General features: G+C 48.9%; 1 protein-coding gene across 1 annotated transcript in view; it reads right to left on the bottom strand.

Moving 5' to 3' along the window:
- Positions 1–363: 363 nt before the first annotated feature.
- Positions 364–15342, bottom strand: part of RPH3A (rabphilin 3A) — a 57289-nt gene continuing 42310 nt past the window's right edge. Inside the window, exons 14-20 of the mRNA XM_039868481.1 lie at positions 14327–14436; positions 10352–10478; positions 8167–8223; positions 7363–7517; positions 4114–4195; positions 1361–1457; positions 364–538 (exon numbers count right to left, since the gene is read on the bottom strand). Coding sequence (XP_039724415.1) covers positions 408–538; positions 1361–1457; positions 4114–4195; positions 7363–7517; positions 8167–8223; positions 10352–10478; positions 14327–14436 — 759 coding nt within the window. The 3' untranslated portion in view covers positions 364–407. The remainder of the gene's footprint in view (positions 539–1360; positions 1458–4113; positions 4196–7362; positions 7518–8166; positions 8224–10351; positions 10479–14326; positions 14437–15342) is intronic.

Genomic DNA, 15342 nt, shown 5'->3' with positions numbered 1-15342 from the left:
TCACAGGCTGCCGGGGCCTGCTGACGACTGAGGGGACACGCGAGTTGTGAATGTGCGCGTCTGTTCAAGGCCAAGAGGCTCGCAAAGCAGGCCTAAACTCCGAAGAACGTTTGTAACTACCCGACCTGAAAGGTCGTTAACTGGACAACCTCCTTGTAAATGTCTCCCCCATCCCCACCCTCACTGCCCCGGAGAGGGCTGAATTCAGAGCCCGCGTCAGGAGAAGGTCTTTGGTGGTAGTGCCCCAGGTGAGGGGGGCACCTCGAGGGCAGGCTCGGGGACCGGGGATGGGGCAGGGAGGTGCAGGGGAGACACCAGAGTGCAATGAGCTGCTGGGCAGGCTGGGGGAGGCTGGGCGGTGGCCCGGGCAGGGAGTGGGGCATGGGACTGGGGACGTGGGCACCATCCTAATCGCTCGACACGTGGTTCTCGTTCTGTAGCTGGTGCCAGCGCTCGATCTTCTTGTCCTTGTTTTTCAGACACTCGTACCAGTGTTTTAAGCGCTCTCCTTTGGCCGAGATCCCCAGCTGGCAGCCTCCTGGATGATAAGAGAAGGTGGGGACCGGTGGTCAGAGCCGAGGGACGTGCGGGGCTCTCATTCTGGGCCCAAAGGTCTAGCTGGGGGAAAACGGCCACCAAGCAGTGACGCCCTCCCGTGCCTTGGGATCCGTTCTCTGTCGAGGGTGGTTATCACGTTGTTATTACTACTGGCCTCTGCCCACTCAAGAGCCCGCAGCGGATCCTACTGCAGCACCAAGTCACAACCTCACTGTCTGTTTTTTAAGACTTCCTCCAAATCCCCACCCACCCATGGAAACTCATCTCCCACTGCTTTTGGGAACTCAGCGTCTATTTCCAGAGTTACTTACGTCGCCCTGCTCAATCCTGTCCCCACGCCTTTGCTCCAGCCGTGCCCCTGGCCTGGAGTTCCCTCCCTGCTCTGTCTTTAATCACTGTTCTTCCTCAGTATTTGGAGGGGGACTAGAAAAACTGGAACTTTCATCCTTGACTTGCAAACAGGTTAAGGAGACTTCCTTTGCACAGACCCACCCTCCTGGGATTTAACTCTTCCGCTCGAGGCGATTTGTTCAGCAAATAACCGGTCATGACCCAATCTCCCCAACTTGTGAAGCCCTGTCGTCATCTAAAGGCATTCCCAAATGGGATCCAAATCAGAACCGTGGGTCCTGACTTTGCGTCTGGATGACGTCATGCCAAAGGAGAAGACGGGTCACCCTCCCTCAGCCTGCCGCCCTGGGTGAGGCCCGCCCACCCTGCCCCAGCCTGCCGCCCTGGGTGAGGCTCCCCTCCCCGATGAGGACGGACGGGGGCGTTTGCTCTGGGAGCGGGGCGCACTCACCGATGTAATCGTTGGACTTGCCGATGTCGTAGTCCCAGACTGAGATGTCCAGTGACTTCTTCGCCAGGTCACTGTGTTTGATGTCATAGAAGAACTCCTGGATGCAAGAGAGGAGGACTTGTGAGTGAGAGGGTCCCCAGAGCCTTTGGCACTGGGAGCTAAGTAAGAGGATAAGTCCTAGGGCTTCACGGGCCAAGGGGACGCCCTTAAATGGCACAGGGAGCAAGGGGGCCTTCCTGCTCTCAACCTCTTCCCCAGGCCCAACAATTCCCTTTTAACGAATATTCTGTATAATAAAGTCCCGCAAGCCCTATAATTCTCTTTTCAATGACTTGCTGTTTGCAAATGGGAAGACTGGTGTGTTTTTGGTTTGTTTGTTTTTTAAGAGAGCTGGTTCTGGTCAAGTTTCCTTGACGGCAGATAGCCATGAACTCAGTCCTTCCATTCTGGTAACTTCTAAAGTAGGTTTTCCCGTCTCCATCATTTAGAGGTTAAAGGTAGTTGAGGAGACTGGTACCGACATGAGGGGTAGGTGTTTCCATTTCTAGACGATCCGATTTTTAAAATAAATTTTCTGCTTAATTATAAAATTCACCCATGATCATTGTTAACCAAGGAAGCGAACAACAACAAAACCCCAAACCTGTAATCTAACTACCCGAGAATACCCACTGTCAACATTTCTAGGCGTGACCACACTGATGAATGTTTTAAAAAATATGAATATTAATTTGGATTTATGAAATCTTTGAGCATTATACTACGTGCAGTATAATGTGAATATACTGTACGGTAGCTTTCTTTTTCCGTTTTACAGTACATAGTAGAAAAGTATTTTAGCATGCCAGCAAATATTTTTCTGCATCAGCATTTCAACAGCTTCAGTTAATGGCTGTGTGGCTGCACCATAACCTAACGCCTGACACCTGAGCATTTAGTTTGTTTGCAATTTTTCACGATCATTAATGATATGCTAACAGGCAACCTGGCAGCTCAACCACGTGTACATCCACGATGATTCATTTAGGATAAGTTTTGAGAATTGTTTTACGGAGTTTGTAAAATTTTAAGATAGAGCGGCACATACATGCTGTGATGCCATTTGTGTATAATAAGAAAGCTGGCCGCACACGCGCGCGCGCACACACACACGCGCACACACACCCACACACACATCTTGGAGGCTGGGAAAGGAGGGAAATTTTGACTGGATATCCTCTGGGACTCTTGGAATTTTCAAATATGTGACTGTATTACCCATTCCCCAAATAAATGGAATTAAAACTTTTTAAGTTTAAGGCTTTTGAAGTGTTCGAGAAAATTCCTTGCAGAAGTGGAAGCGGCTGGCTTCCTCTCGTGGCGTCTGCCCTTCCTGTCTGCTCTCCCACACTGGCACCCACAGTTCACAGCATCCGCGTGCCGGCTCGTTACGAGACGTGGTGTCTGGTCTTGATTCACTTTTTGCCTGCTCTAGCCCAGCCGAATGTTGCTAATGAGTTTATCGGCTATTTGGATTTCTTACTCTGTGACTTGTTCAGACTCCAGGAGACAGGACAGCAGTACAATTACTTCAAATTCATGAGTCAGAATTGGGAAATCAGGGGTCCAGCTGACAAGGGGAACTGAGAACTTGAGGGTCTGAACTAAGTGGCCAGTGATTGCTCTAGGCTCTGTTTATCTAGAACGGTCCCCATGTATGTGCATATGGGTATGTGTTTTAAAAAAGAAACGAAACAATACAAAACACACTGTATTGTAGCTTCCCTTTCCTACTTTGCAACATTTGGTAAAAACCAACACTGGCTGACTCTGACCCAGCATCAGATCATTATATGCAGCAGATATTTCTGGACCCCTGCGGTCTGACAGGCTTGTCAACAGATAATTGAAACCCAGATGGACAGTGTGCGGTGGAGGGAGCATAGAGGAAGCATATGCGGGGGTTAACACACTGAGTCTCGAGAGATGACTAGGACTTTGCCAGAGAAAAAAGGAGGGAGAGGGAGAGGAAGAGGGAGCAGCAGGCTGACAGGTGTGCCGGGATCTGCACGGACTTCAGTGTGACTTGTGGCGCCGGGTGGGGTTGCGGGGGGGAGGGGGGAAGGGCAGGGGTGAGATATGAGTTTGAAAAGACTCGATTGTCATGCTAAGAAGATAGAGAGTCATTGATGGGTTATTTAAGCAAGGGGGTGACAAATTCAGATTCCAGTTTTGGAAAGCTCATGCTTCATCTTGGAGGATGGGCCAAGTCCAGGGAGATGATTTAAGATTCTACTGCTATGGTCCAGGCAGGACACGCCAGGGTCTGAGCCAAGGCAGTACCAGTGAGAACAGAGACGAAGGGGCACATTCAATGGGCATCTAGACAGTGGCTTAGCGAGACCCGAGGCACTGGATGGATGTGGGAGGGAGGGAGACGGGGAGGGCAGCGCCAACGGGGTGGACGGTAAAGGACGTCACCGTCTCTATTTTCTTGAATTTCAGTATTACAGACTACTAGAATTGATGATGATCCTGGAGATGATTTAAATCAATCTCAGCTTCTTTCCTATGACACTCCTAATGTACAGGTTTTTGTCTTAAGCTTGATTCCCTCCAGTGACAAGGAACTCATTACCTCTCCTTTAGACGACTCCAACTGACCTACGAGACAAAGCTTTTTTTGGTGTGCTTGACAGCATTCTACTAGAGAGTCCGTTCGTCTCTCTTACACAGGAAATATTCCAAAGCATGACAAAATGGGGCAGCCTTACCTCATTAAATTCGGGGTTCAAGGTTTTCTTCTTAATTTGAGTCTTGTGTTTGGCCTTCTTTCCCATGTCTGGTTTCAGCCAGCTGAGAGGAGACACGAGAGGCTGTTACGAATGGAGTTTGAGGAAAAAGAACAGCCCCTTGACAACCCCGAAGGCTCCTTCCAGTGTCAAGAGAATAACTGATGAACGAATCAGAAAGCGAATCCACGTTCACGGTGACCAGTGTGCACTAGAGGGTCTACTTGATGCCAGGCACGGCACTGAGCACATTAGCTGTACTAAATCCTCAACAAACCCTAAGTGGCAGAACTAAACCACCCATTTTACATACAGGGAAACTGAGGGTCCACAAAGTTGAGACATGTACCTTAAGGTCACACAGCAGGGACTGAACTCAGCTGTCACCTCTGAAGTCTGTGCTTTTAGCCGGTCCTTTTTCCCAATGGAGCGAACTGAGAGGCCTGGATGGCAGTGCCTGGCATTTTACCATCCATCACCCCTAGGTCAACCCCCAGCGCCTGGAGAGATGCCGTGGGTGTGGACAAAAGGGATAAACTGCAAATCTAATTACTGTCACTCCTTTGCCCAAAACTAGGGATAAAGTTCCAAATCCTTGATGTAGCCTTCGGAGCCTGAGGGGTTGGGTCCCTGCTCTGGCCCGGCCGAATCTCATGCCATGCTCGTCACCCCACTTCCCACGTGCTCTCCTTCCTACCCCAGGGCCTTTGCGCATACTGTTTCCTCCGTCTAGAAGGCTCCCCCCTGGTGTAGGCACAATGGCCGGCACACAGTAAGTGCTCAATCAATATTTTCTGGGCAAATAAATAAAACGGGCTAAAAACTCCTAAGAGTCGTGGCCTTTGGGTTCTGATTCGAGCTGTCACTAGCCTGCAGCTCTGAACCTGAGTGTTACTTCTGCGTGCCTCAGCTTCCTAATCATTAGAGAGGGCAAACATTTCTTTCTCATTCAAAAAACTGTTTTTGAGGATAATTTTCCAGAAGAGACTCAAATGGGGGAATTAAAAGGTGCCAAGTGATGAGCAAAAAAAAAAAAAAAAAAGGGGGTACAATTCTGACTTCAGGCTTCAGAAATCTTTATTTGATCTTAAGCTGGTTCATGGCCTCCTGTTTCCTGTTCCTCACTGGCCACCAGGACAGCTGTTTCACTGGTAACCACAGCAACCCTACTTCTTCTAGAGGGATTGGGTGGATGAGAGAAGGGATGGTGCGGAGAATTATTGAAGAGAACCAATTTGCATGTGGCTGGGATTTAATGGAGCACAGGATAGCAGCCCATGAATCCATTTTTCTATTGGACCATACGAACAAATCAAACCAAACTCCTCCTAGAAATTAAATTCATCTCTGACATGTGTGTTCTTTTGTTAACTAAATCCTCATTCAAAGGAAATGTGAAGTAAAGCCTGCACTGGCCTGATTTTTAGCCAAGGGCTTAAGGGAAGTATTCTTTTCCGTTACCAGAGGCAGTGGGTTTCGGGGGAGAGTCTTCCAGGCTGGAGAGAACATTAATAAATACCCCCTGCCACAAGTAAGAATAGTGATGGTAGTTCTCTATAACCATAATGACGGGCTTTTATTGAGCACTTACTGTATATCAGCCCCCACAAAAGTGCACCTCTCAGATCTCCATCTGCAGGGGCGTGAAACTGACCAGCGAGCTGCTGGGCTGGGATCCACTACTCTGTTCTCACGTGGCCTTGTTTGCCACGGCTGCTCTCAGCCAGTACCTGAGCCAGCAGGGACCCTAGGCAGCCCCGTTTCTCGGAGATGCTGGGTTCCTTTGATGGGTGATTTTGCACTCAAGGGCTCCCCATCGTCCTGGGTGAAACTTCCTCGGAACTGCACTGCTGTCTAAGGCTCTTCCTGCCCCCTTCCCCTCTCTTGCACAGGGAGCAGGTCTGTTCTAAGGCCTGTTGTCGCTATATTCCTCCAGCTCCCTCTCAATTTTCATAGGCATTTCCCCCAACAAATCTCTTGCACATTTCATCCTGTCTTGGTTCCTGCTTCTTGGGAGACAAGGCCCAATGCACACTACTATCATCCCACTTTATAGTTGAGGACATAGAGGCCCAGCGATGTTAAGGCACAGTCCCAAGGTCACACACCTAGAGAATACTGAAGACTACTGGATCTGGGATTTGACCTGGGCAGTGCGGATCCAGAGCCCCGGCTCTCGACCATATCCATGGAAACACACGCTTTGTTGCCACAAGGCAAGGCAGAATTCTAGTGAAAGTAGCTAAATACTTCTGTACCAGGCAAAATTCTAATTGCTGTACATATGTTATCTCATTTGGCTTTCTGCCTGCTCTTGGAGATAAGTGGAAATATTGTCTTCATCATACCAGTGAAGGATCTGAGGCTCAGAGAGGGTAAATAACTCGCTTGCGGTCACACAGATAGCCGCTGGCAGAGACGGGAGCTGAATGAGAATGTGCCCGGTGGACCTCCGACCACAGGATGCACAGGTAACCCAGGCCGCCGCTGCTGTGCTTGGAAATCCAGGCCATGCTTGTGCCAAGGTCACGCTCCCAGCTGACAACTGTATGTGGTGGGGACACTGTGGCTGATTTTGGCCTAAGGACTCCCCGACAGCCTTGCTGAGCTGGTGTCTAGGACGCTTCCACTCACCTTTCCTCCCCCTCTCCTCCCCGCTCGGGGTCAGACTTGCGGGGTGGACAGCTCTGCATTTCCCCAACTGCCCCTACCTTCACACAGGCATTTCCCCTAATGAAATCCTCATCCCATCACGGCATCTTCTCAGAGGGTCCCGACTAGCACCGATGATAAAGGCTCCCTTATACTCCATGAGATTCCTGGAATAACCCCCAAAGTCTAAGGTCTTATCTTTGAGCATTTCCAGACTGAATCTGAAAAAAGCCAGGTGGCTTCTCTGGTGGTGGGGCTCTGAATGGCTGGAGGGGTATGTCGCTGATTCTAGGGGGCTTCAAATGGGTGTGACCTTGCCGACTACACCTCTCCTACAGAGGGGACAGAGCCACGGAAATTCTCATATGGGCGAATGACATACCAATCTAACTGCCTGCGACTCCAGCCTCACATTCCAGCCAGTCCTGGTCATCTGTCTCACTGTGTGACCTTGGGCAGGTTCGTTTCCCTTTCTGGGCCTCAGTGTGCCATGACCTTGGGGAATCTCTGTGGTCTCCCCTCTGCAAGGATCTAGGATCCCCTCTGGAGCCCATTCATAGTCCCAAGTCACTGACTCACAGCTTGACGAATGGATCTGAGTAGCCATTGGCGTCCATGGCGGCCAGGTGCACGCAGCGTATGATGCCCACGATGAGACCGCCCTGCTGTGTGCTGTACATGAGAGACACCAGGATCTTGCCTCGTTCCTCTATGTCACCAATACGCTCCACCTGCTGCAGTAAAAGAAGAGGCCATGTGGGTCCAGGAAGGGGAGGGGGCCAGGCAGTGTGGATGGGATCATCAGGGAAGAGCCTGTGAAAAGCAAGAGGAGCTCGGCCAGCGTGTGTGCAATCAGCACCACGGACAGCAGACGCCCCAGCCTCTGGGGAGGGGTAAACCGTAACAGCCCAGTGCAAGGCACACGGGGCCAGTGGTTTTACTCTCAAGACACGGACTGAGCCCTGACTCTGGTCATAGGTTGAGCTTGACCCTGGTCACTAACTGACCCGACTCTGACCCAGGACTGAGCCTTGACCGCCCAGCCTTGGCCAGACACACAGCTCAAAGAGTCTCGCTCTCATTCCCGTGGAGGGGGTGTGCCACTGTCCTAGGACTGCGGAGCCACTGCCAGAGCTTCTGCCAACAAAGCCGAGGAACTCCAGGGTGTTCGGGTTGTGACAGAATGGGGCTTCACCCACCTCGGGCTCTAGGCGTGAAGAGCATCCACCTGGTCTGCTGTCCTAACACCCTGGGCAAGAGCATCTCTCAAGTGAACCAACAGGCAGGTGGTTTGGGGAGAAAGAGTAGGGATGGGGATGGGCGTGGGGGAAAAGGGGGGATTCCAGACCCCGACTGCAGCTGCCAAACCCACTCAGTGCTCACCTCCTCCTCATACAGGGCCATGCCTCGGGCAGAGCCGGTGGTCCCCGCACGCTTCATCTGCGGGGGAAACGGAGAGAGAACATTGTCTTTGCAGCTCGTCTCCCTGCACAGGAAGCACAAGAAGCCCCCCACCCCTCTATCAGCATCTAGAGCCCCAGAGACAGGCTCCCCAAGCTTCTGTGGCCCTCCGGCTTTCCCCGCTTCAGCTAAAATTTGTATAACGCTGACCATTTGACAGATTATGTTAATGCACACAGCCTACGATATAGGGTGTATTACTGTCCCCATTTTACAGACGGAGACTCTGAGGTCAGAGTTGTCAAGCCACTTGTCCGAGGTCACACAGCCAATAAGCAGCAGAGCACCCCACATAAAGCAGGTAGGATTTGCTCTTCCCTGGTTGAAGGGCCAAAGAGGTCTCGGGGTCTGGCCACCAGGTACTTCCTCCCTTGTGGCTCCTAAGTTCCTTTTGTGGGATTCTAAGGCTCTGGGCGTACAAATGTAAAACTGATGGTTAAATACAATCTCTCTACTTTAGAGAAGAGGACAGCTGGGGTCAACAGGGGAGGAGACCATGCTTATGCGGTCCCCGTCCTTGGCGAGGCACATGGGGGGTGGGGGGTGGTGGTGGGAGGGCTAAGGGCAAAGAGCGAAAGATGATGATCAGCAGAGTTCTGTGGCCCCTGCAGGCCTCTGCTGTCCTGCCAGCTCCGTGCCTCTGGGGCTGGCTGTGTCCATCACAGAAAGATGGGCAGGCCCAGGAGCTGATGACCCAGGCGGAGGCCTGGCCACTGTCCCGACCAACTGGGCTCACTGAGTGAGGAAAGGAAGAGGAAGCCTAAGGAAACAACTGTTACCAGGGAAAAACCTAGAGGAAACGTTCCACTCCCCGGGCTGCCTGCAGCGGTTTATCTGGAGCCTGGCATTCGGGGCGAATTCTTCTTTGCAGTTTTCCTTGTGTCTTATTCTTTTGCCCGTGCTATACAAACATGGTGTGGCACACGGATACTCCCTCCTCGGGCTGGCCATCTGGTGGGAGGATGCTGCAGGATTCCCTCTCCCGCCTGCCATGGCTTCCCCGTGGGGAGATGGCCCACTGCCCAAAGGGAGCAGGCGTGCCGGTGGTTGCAGGAGAGCTGGGCTCTGGCCGGCACCCGGGAGCACAGCCACTGACTCGCGGTGTGACCTTGGCAACTTGCTTCCCTCTCTGGGCCCAAGTAGTCCGTATACAAAAAAAGGAGCAGGTTGAGATATTTCTAAATATACAGATTGCTGGGTCCTAGCCTACCTCACTAAGTCAGAATCTCCAGGGAGGTACCCAAAATCTTAGTTTGTAAAGCTCTGGTTTTGAAACCTCCAGTTGATTTTGAGGTGTAGCCCAACCGGAGAACCTCGATTTGGCTCTTGCTCTTTCTCAAGAGGCAAGTATCACACCTAACAATAACTGTTCTAATGCTTTATAAGTACTCTCACATGAATCCTTAAAAGACCCTATGAGACTGGTACTCTATCGTCCCATTTTACAGATGGGAAAACAAGGCCCAGAGAGGTTAAGTTATTTGGCCCAGGTTATAAAAAGTGGCACAGCTAGGATTCAAACCCAGGGACTCTGGCTCCAGAGCTGGTATTCTTAAACACGGTGCTACCCTGCTCATCTATGTGGTGCTTTATACCTTCATGACTGACAGGTGAGTAAGGCGATATTATTCCTATCATAACAATAGTTAAGAATTTATGAATGCTTATTATATCCTTGGTTCTGTTTTGATTATGTCTCTCACAAACCACGCCATGAGGCAGGTACTGTTATAATGCCCATTTACAGACAAGAAAACCTGAGGCTCAGAATAGCTCAGACCCTTGGCCAAGGCCAGGGAGCAGGTGAATGGCAGGACTGGGCTTTGAACCCAGGCAAGCCACACTGCCACACCACACTGCCTCTCCCAGCTCTACCAAAGCGGACGCTGTCATTCAGAGAAGTGATGCCAACGCAGGGCTGGTAAAAGGCACAGCCAGGGTGTGACCCCGATGCTCTGACCCAAAATGTTCACCCTCCTCTCAACAGCTGCCCCAGCCCCTCTATTGTCCAGCACCCTGCAGATCTGTTACCCCCTTTGCAGGCCCAGAGGAAGGCAGCATCCCCAAACTTTTCTCCCCCATCAAACCCTCGGGAAAAGGCACTCACCGGGATCACCCGCTCTAGACAGATATTGAAGTTCTTCCTCTGGTTCGGCTTCAGTTTCTTGAGTGAGAATCTGGTCTCACCGATAAACTCGTTATGGCCAAATTTGTCCTCATCACAGACAGAGATCCTGCGACCCACAGAAGAGATGGGGAGAGAAGAAAGCACATATATGAGCTCCTACTATGTGCCCAGAGCTGCCTGCGATGGATGCTGGCAAGCAATGTGCCTAAGGACATTTCAATTCCCTATTTATTGAGCACTGGGCCAGGTGCCTTTTTTTCTTCTTTATGGCAATATAACTTACAAGCAGTATGTGCATCAATCTTTAATGGCTTGTTGAATTTTTTCACGTGCACACACCATGTAACCACCACCCAGATCCACATATAGAACATTCCGGCTTCCAGAACACCTTTGGGATCCCTTCTAGTCACTAATTCCTTCAAAGACAAGTGCTGTCTTTGACTTCCGGCCCCACAGATTCGTCGTCTCGTTTTGGACCTTCACGTACACGGAGTCAGACGGCTACTTTTGCTCAACATTATATCTGCGAGATTCATCTGTAGTGTACGGTAACTTGTCCTTTTGACTGCTGTATAACATTCCACTGTGAAAATATGCCGTAATAAGTCTGCTGCTGATGGGCACTTGGTTTCGAGCTAGTATGAATAAAGCTGCAATGGAACATCCACGTTCATCTCTCTTCGTATGCACATGTATATACAGGTGACCCTTGAACAGCATGGGTTAGGGACGCCGGCCCACCTCAGAGTTGAAAATCCATGGATAACTTTTGACTCCCCAAAGCATTCACAGCCTGCTGTTTGTTGACTGGAAGCCTTACTGCTGATGTAAACAGTCGATTAACACGTTTGGTATGTTTTATGTATTATATAAAGTAAGCTAAAGAAAAGAATGCTATTAAGAAAATTATGAGAAAGAGAAAATATATTTACAGTATTTATTGAAAACAATCCGCATAGAAGTGGATCCGCAGTGTTCAAACCCGGGTTGTTCAGGGGTCAGGTGTATTTCTGCTGGACGTCTTCCTAGGAGGGGAATTGTTGAGTCATGGGCTTCGCATAAGTTTAGCCTCAGTGGAAACTTCTGAACATGGAGTATTTCCACCGAGCACCCTCTCCAACGTCTTTAACTTGAGCCTTTCCGAATGGGCCACAGTCTCTCGCTGTCCTTTTAATTTATACTTCCTTGATCGTTAACAAGTTGAGCCCCCTTTTCATATGCTTCACGGCCCTCTGACTTCTCATTTAATTTTTTCTCCCATCGAACATCCACGTTTCCCACTTTCGAGAGGAGACTGGGGCCCAGAGAGGTTAAATCATTTGTCCCTACTAAGTGACGGAACGGGGATCTGAGTTCAGCTCTCTCTGAACCTTAAGACACTATATTGTCTTCTGTTATCTACTCTGTAAACAGAGGCACAGAAAGGGTGGGTGAGTCAAGAGAAAGATCCCTCAGGAAGCCAAAAGGACCAGTCAAGGTAACTGATAATTCATCCAGACATGTACTAAGGCGCAGAAAGGACTTGTCCCCTTGGGAGGCAGTATGGAGGATGGGCAGGGACTAATGGCACCTCGTTCCTCGGCCATCAGCATTTGTTGAACAATGTTCAAAGTTCTGAAGGGCCAGAACAGCCTCTGGGCTGAGCCCCACTGTACGTGAGCTGGTGGGGTACAATCAACACCGTCCGTCTGCAAGGCAAGGTGTGGCCAAAGACTTAAGAATAATCACCATTTCTGACCCAGTGATGCCACTTCTAGGAATTTATGTCAGATATAAGAAGTGCCAGAAATATTTAACTACAAAGGTGTTTATCACAGGATTGTTTATAACTGTGGAAAAGCAGAAATAACAAACATGTTCTATAATGGGGACTACTTAAGAAAATTATAGAAGAAACATAAAAATGTAACACTATACGTGGAAAGTAATGTTGGAATTAGTCATCGGGGAAATGCAAAACCACAATGCGACACCACAACATAACCACCAGAAAGGCCAAAACGAAAAAGTGATGATAAGAATGTGGAGGGACCGGAACTCTCATATATTGCTGGTAAGAGTGTAAGTTAGTACAATCTCTACGGAAAACTGGAAGTTTTTATTAAGGCTGAACATATACACCCACTACGACTCAGCCCTTATAGCCCTAGGTACATATGCAAGAGAAATGCATGCACCTGTGCACCAAGAAACAGCTACTAAAATGTTCCTAGCAGCCCTAATAGCCCCCAACTGAAAACCAATCAAATGCCCCTTAATAGCAAAATGGATAAACAAAATTGTGATATATTCACACAATGGAATACTAAATAGCGATGAAGATGAAAGATCTATAACTACACGCAACAACGTGGAGGAATATTACAAAGATAATATTAAGTGAAAGAAGACAGACACAAAAGAGTCATGTTATATGATTTCATTTCATTTCTATAACATACCGAACCAGACTCAATTGATTTGTCCTGTTAGAAGTCAGGATAGTGAATCCCCTGGTTGGCGGGCGGGGGGCGGCGGGGGCGGGGGCGGGGGTTGTTGCTTACTGGAGGGAGAGCAATAGGGGATCTTCTGTGGTACGGGACTGTTTTGTTCTCTGATCCCCGCGCGTTCACTTTTGGAAAATTCATCAATCTGCACACTTTTTTTTTGTGAGTGTGCACTTTTCTAAACGGATGCTACGTTGCAATAAAAACCTTTACTTAAAGTAATATTGTAGCTGGTGGGAATATGGTTGGAACAGCCGATTTGGAAAGCAGTTTGTATAACTTGTAAAATTAAAAAAAAAAAACAAAAAATGCACGTATCTCACGCTCCAGCAAATATCCCTCCTTGGTTTCTATCCTCAGGAGACACACACATGAACACGAGCAAGCAACAAGGATGCTCATTGCAACTTCGTAACAGGGAAAAGCTGGCATCAAGCTAAATATCCATCCACAGGGAACTGGCTGGAGAAGCTGATAAACATTTATGGAAATTTTTAAAACATGCCAAACAGTACCACATATTGTTTACTGATATGTAATTACGTAGCTGCAGTACAAGGCATGCTGGGGAGTGGTACCCATAAAATTTGGGTGGTGTTTAGCCTTGGGGAGGGAAGGATAAGAAAAAGATGGGGGACGGAGTATACAAGAGGAGCTTCGACTTGCATCTGTAGTGCTTTATTTCTTAAGGAAAGAAAAGAGAGCGGAAGCACATATAGCCAAATATTAAGATTTTTTTTTAAAAGACTGAGTACTGGGTTCATGAATTTTTAAAATTACATTCTATACTTTTCTATATATTTATAATATTTAATAACGAAACATTTTTAAAACTCTGTGATCAATCCATTCTGTGGAATACTCTGAAGCAGTTAAAAATGAGGTAGATCGAAAAGTCTTCTCAGGGCTATGACTCCAAGATATGTTGTTAAGAAAAAAGGCAAGTCTCAGATATATACAGCATGATACTCTCCGCGTCCGAATACACACACCCTCAGGGAAGAAAGCGGCAGACCCAGGCTGCGGGAGGGGGCTCACACTTAAAAGGGGCTTTGCCTTCTCCATAATTTTTTACAAGAAGAACATTATTCATGTGTTACTTAGGTAATTAAACATGCAATTCAAGACAACATTGCAGAAGACTATAACATGGCACCAACATATCATTAAGTGAGACAGGCTAATTAATAGGATGGTCCATTTTTACAGACACTCAATTGTATATGAAATTTGCACGCACGCATGCACGTGCGCACACGCACACACACACACACGCACGAAATCCGGATGTCCAGACACCAAGATGTTAATCTGTATTTTCAGAAATTTCCACCAGAAATATATATTGTTTTTGTAGATGTAAAAAAGAAAAACACTACGCAGTTTTAAAGAGTGGCCCCCGGGCTGGGCGTGTCCTGACCCCGTCCAGCCACAGTGGCCTCTGCGGCCCCGCCCCGCAGTTTACCTGAGGGTCTTCCTCTGCATGTCCTCGTCTGTGATGCCGTGATAGACGAGCGTCTCGTTCCAGATGGGGTTCCGGGTGTTCCGCAGGGTTTTTGTCCGAAGCTTGTTGGACTAGAGCCCAGAGAGACAGGCAGAGAGACAGCTGCCTCAGTGGGGAACCAGCCCTGAGGCCCCATCCCTTGGGCTGATTTGGGGTAGGGGTGACTTAGGAGACACCCCCTCCCCCCGGCCCGGAATGTCCAGGGACTCAGTTGCTCTCAAATGCATATCTCGGAGAGTGGCAGGGGTGCTGTCCTCTAGGGTGATGGCTACAGCCACCACCAACGCTGGACAGTGGACCACCCCTCCCTCTGTGCACTGGGCTCTCTCCTTGAACTTTCCATTGAGATTAGAAAGTAAAGACATCTTCCTTTGAGAGAAAAAAATCATTTACAGGTCAGAGAGGCAGAAATGAGAGTCACCCTCTCCCAGGCAGTGAAGAAACACTTTGTGGGGATGTTGGGACAGTTCCTTCTGTTTTCCCAAATAGCATCCTCCAAGCTTGAAATTTCCTAGGGGGACAAAGTTTTTCATTTTACTCTAAGAGGTCACCAGAAGAGGTGGCTTGGTGACAGGTCTTATTCACACTAACATGTAAATGATTCACTGGATTCTTTGGGAAAGCAAGTTTGGATTTAGGAGCGAACAAAGGAGAGAGTCTCAAGGAGAAGCGAACTTCACTGGGGAGTTAAGAGTGGCCAACCAATTTTCAGTTTGGCCATGGCCAGGCGAGGGACTGTTTCTCCTTAATCCAAACAAAGGATGGGGTGAGTGGTGGTGGTGGTGGTGGTGGTGGTGGTGGTGGTGGTGGTGGTGCCGGTGTGTGTGTGTGTGTGTGTGTGTCTCTCTCTCTCTCTCTGTCTCTCTCTCTGTCTCTCTCCTTGTTCGTCTCATGGGGCATTTGATACTTGCAGAGATTTTTAACAGGCATTTTCCCACGATCATGGAACCAAGTGTACTGTCACCCTTGTATTGAGG

The sequence above is a fragment of the Pteropus medius genome, unplaced genomic scaffold, assembly GCF_902729225.1.
Source record: "Pteropus medius unplaced genomic scaffold, Ma_sr-lr_union100, whole genome shotgun sequence".
Classification (NCBI taxonomy): Eukaryota; Metazoa; Chordata; class Mammalia; order Chiroptera; family Pteropodidae; genus Pteropus; species Pteropus medius.
This window is presented reverse-complemented; position numbering and strand designations above follow the sequence as displayed.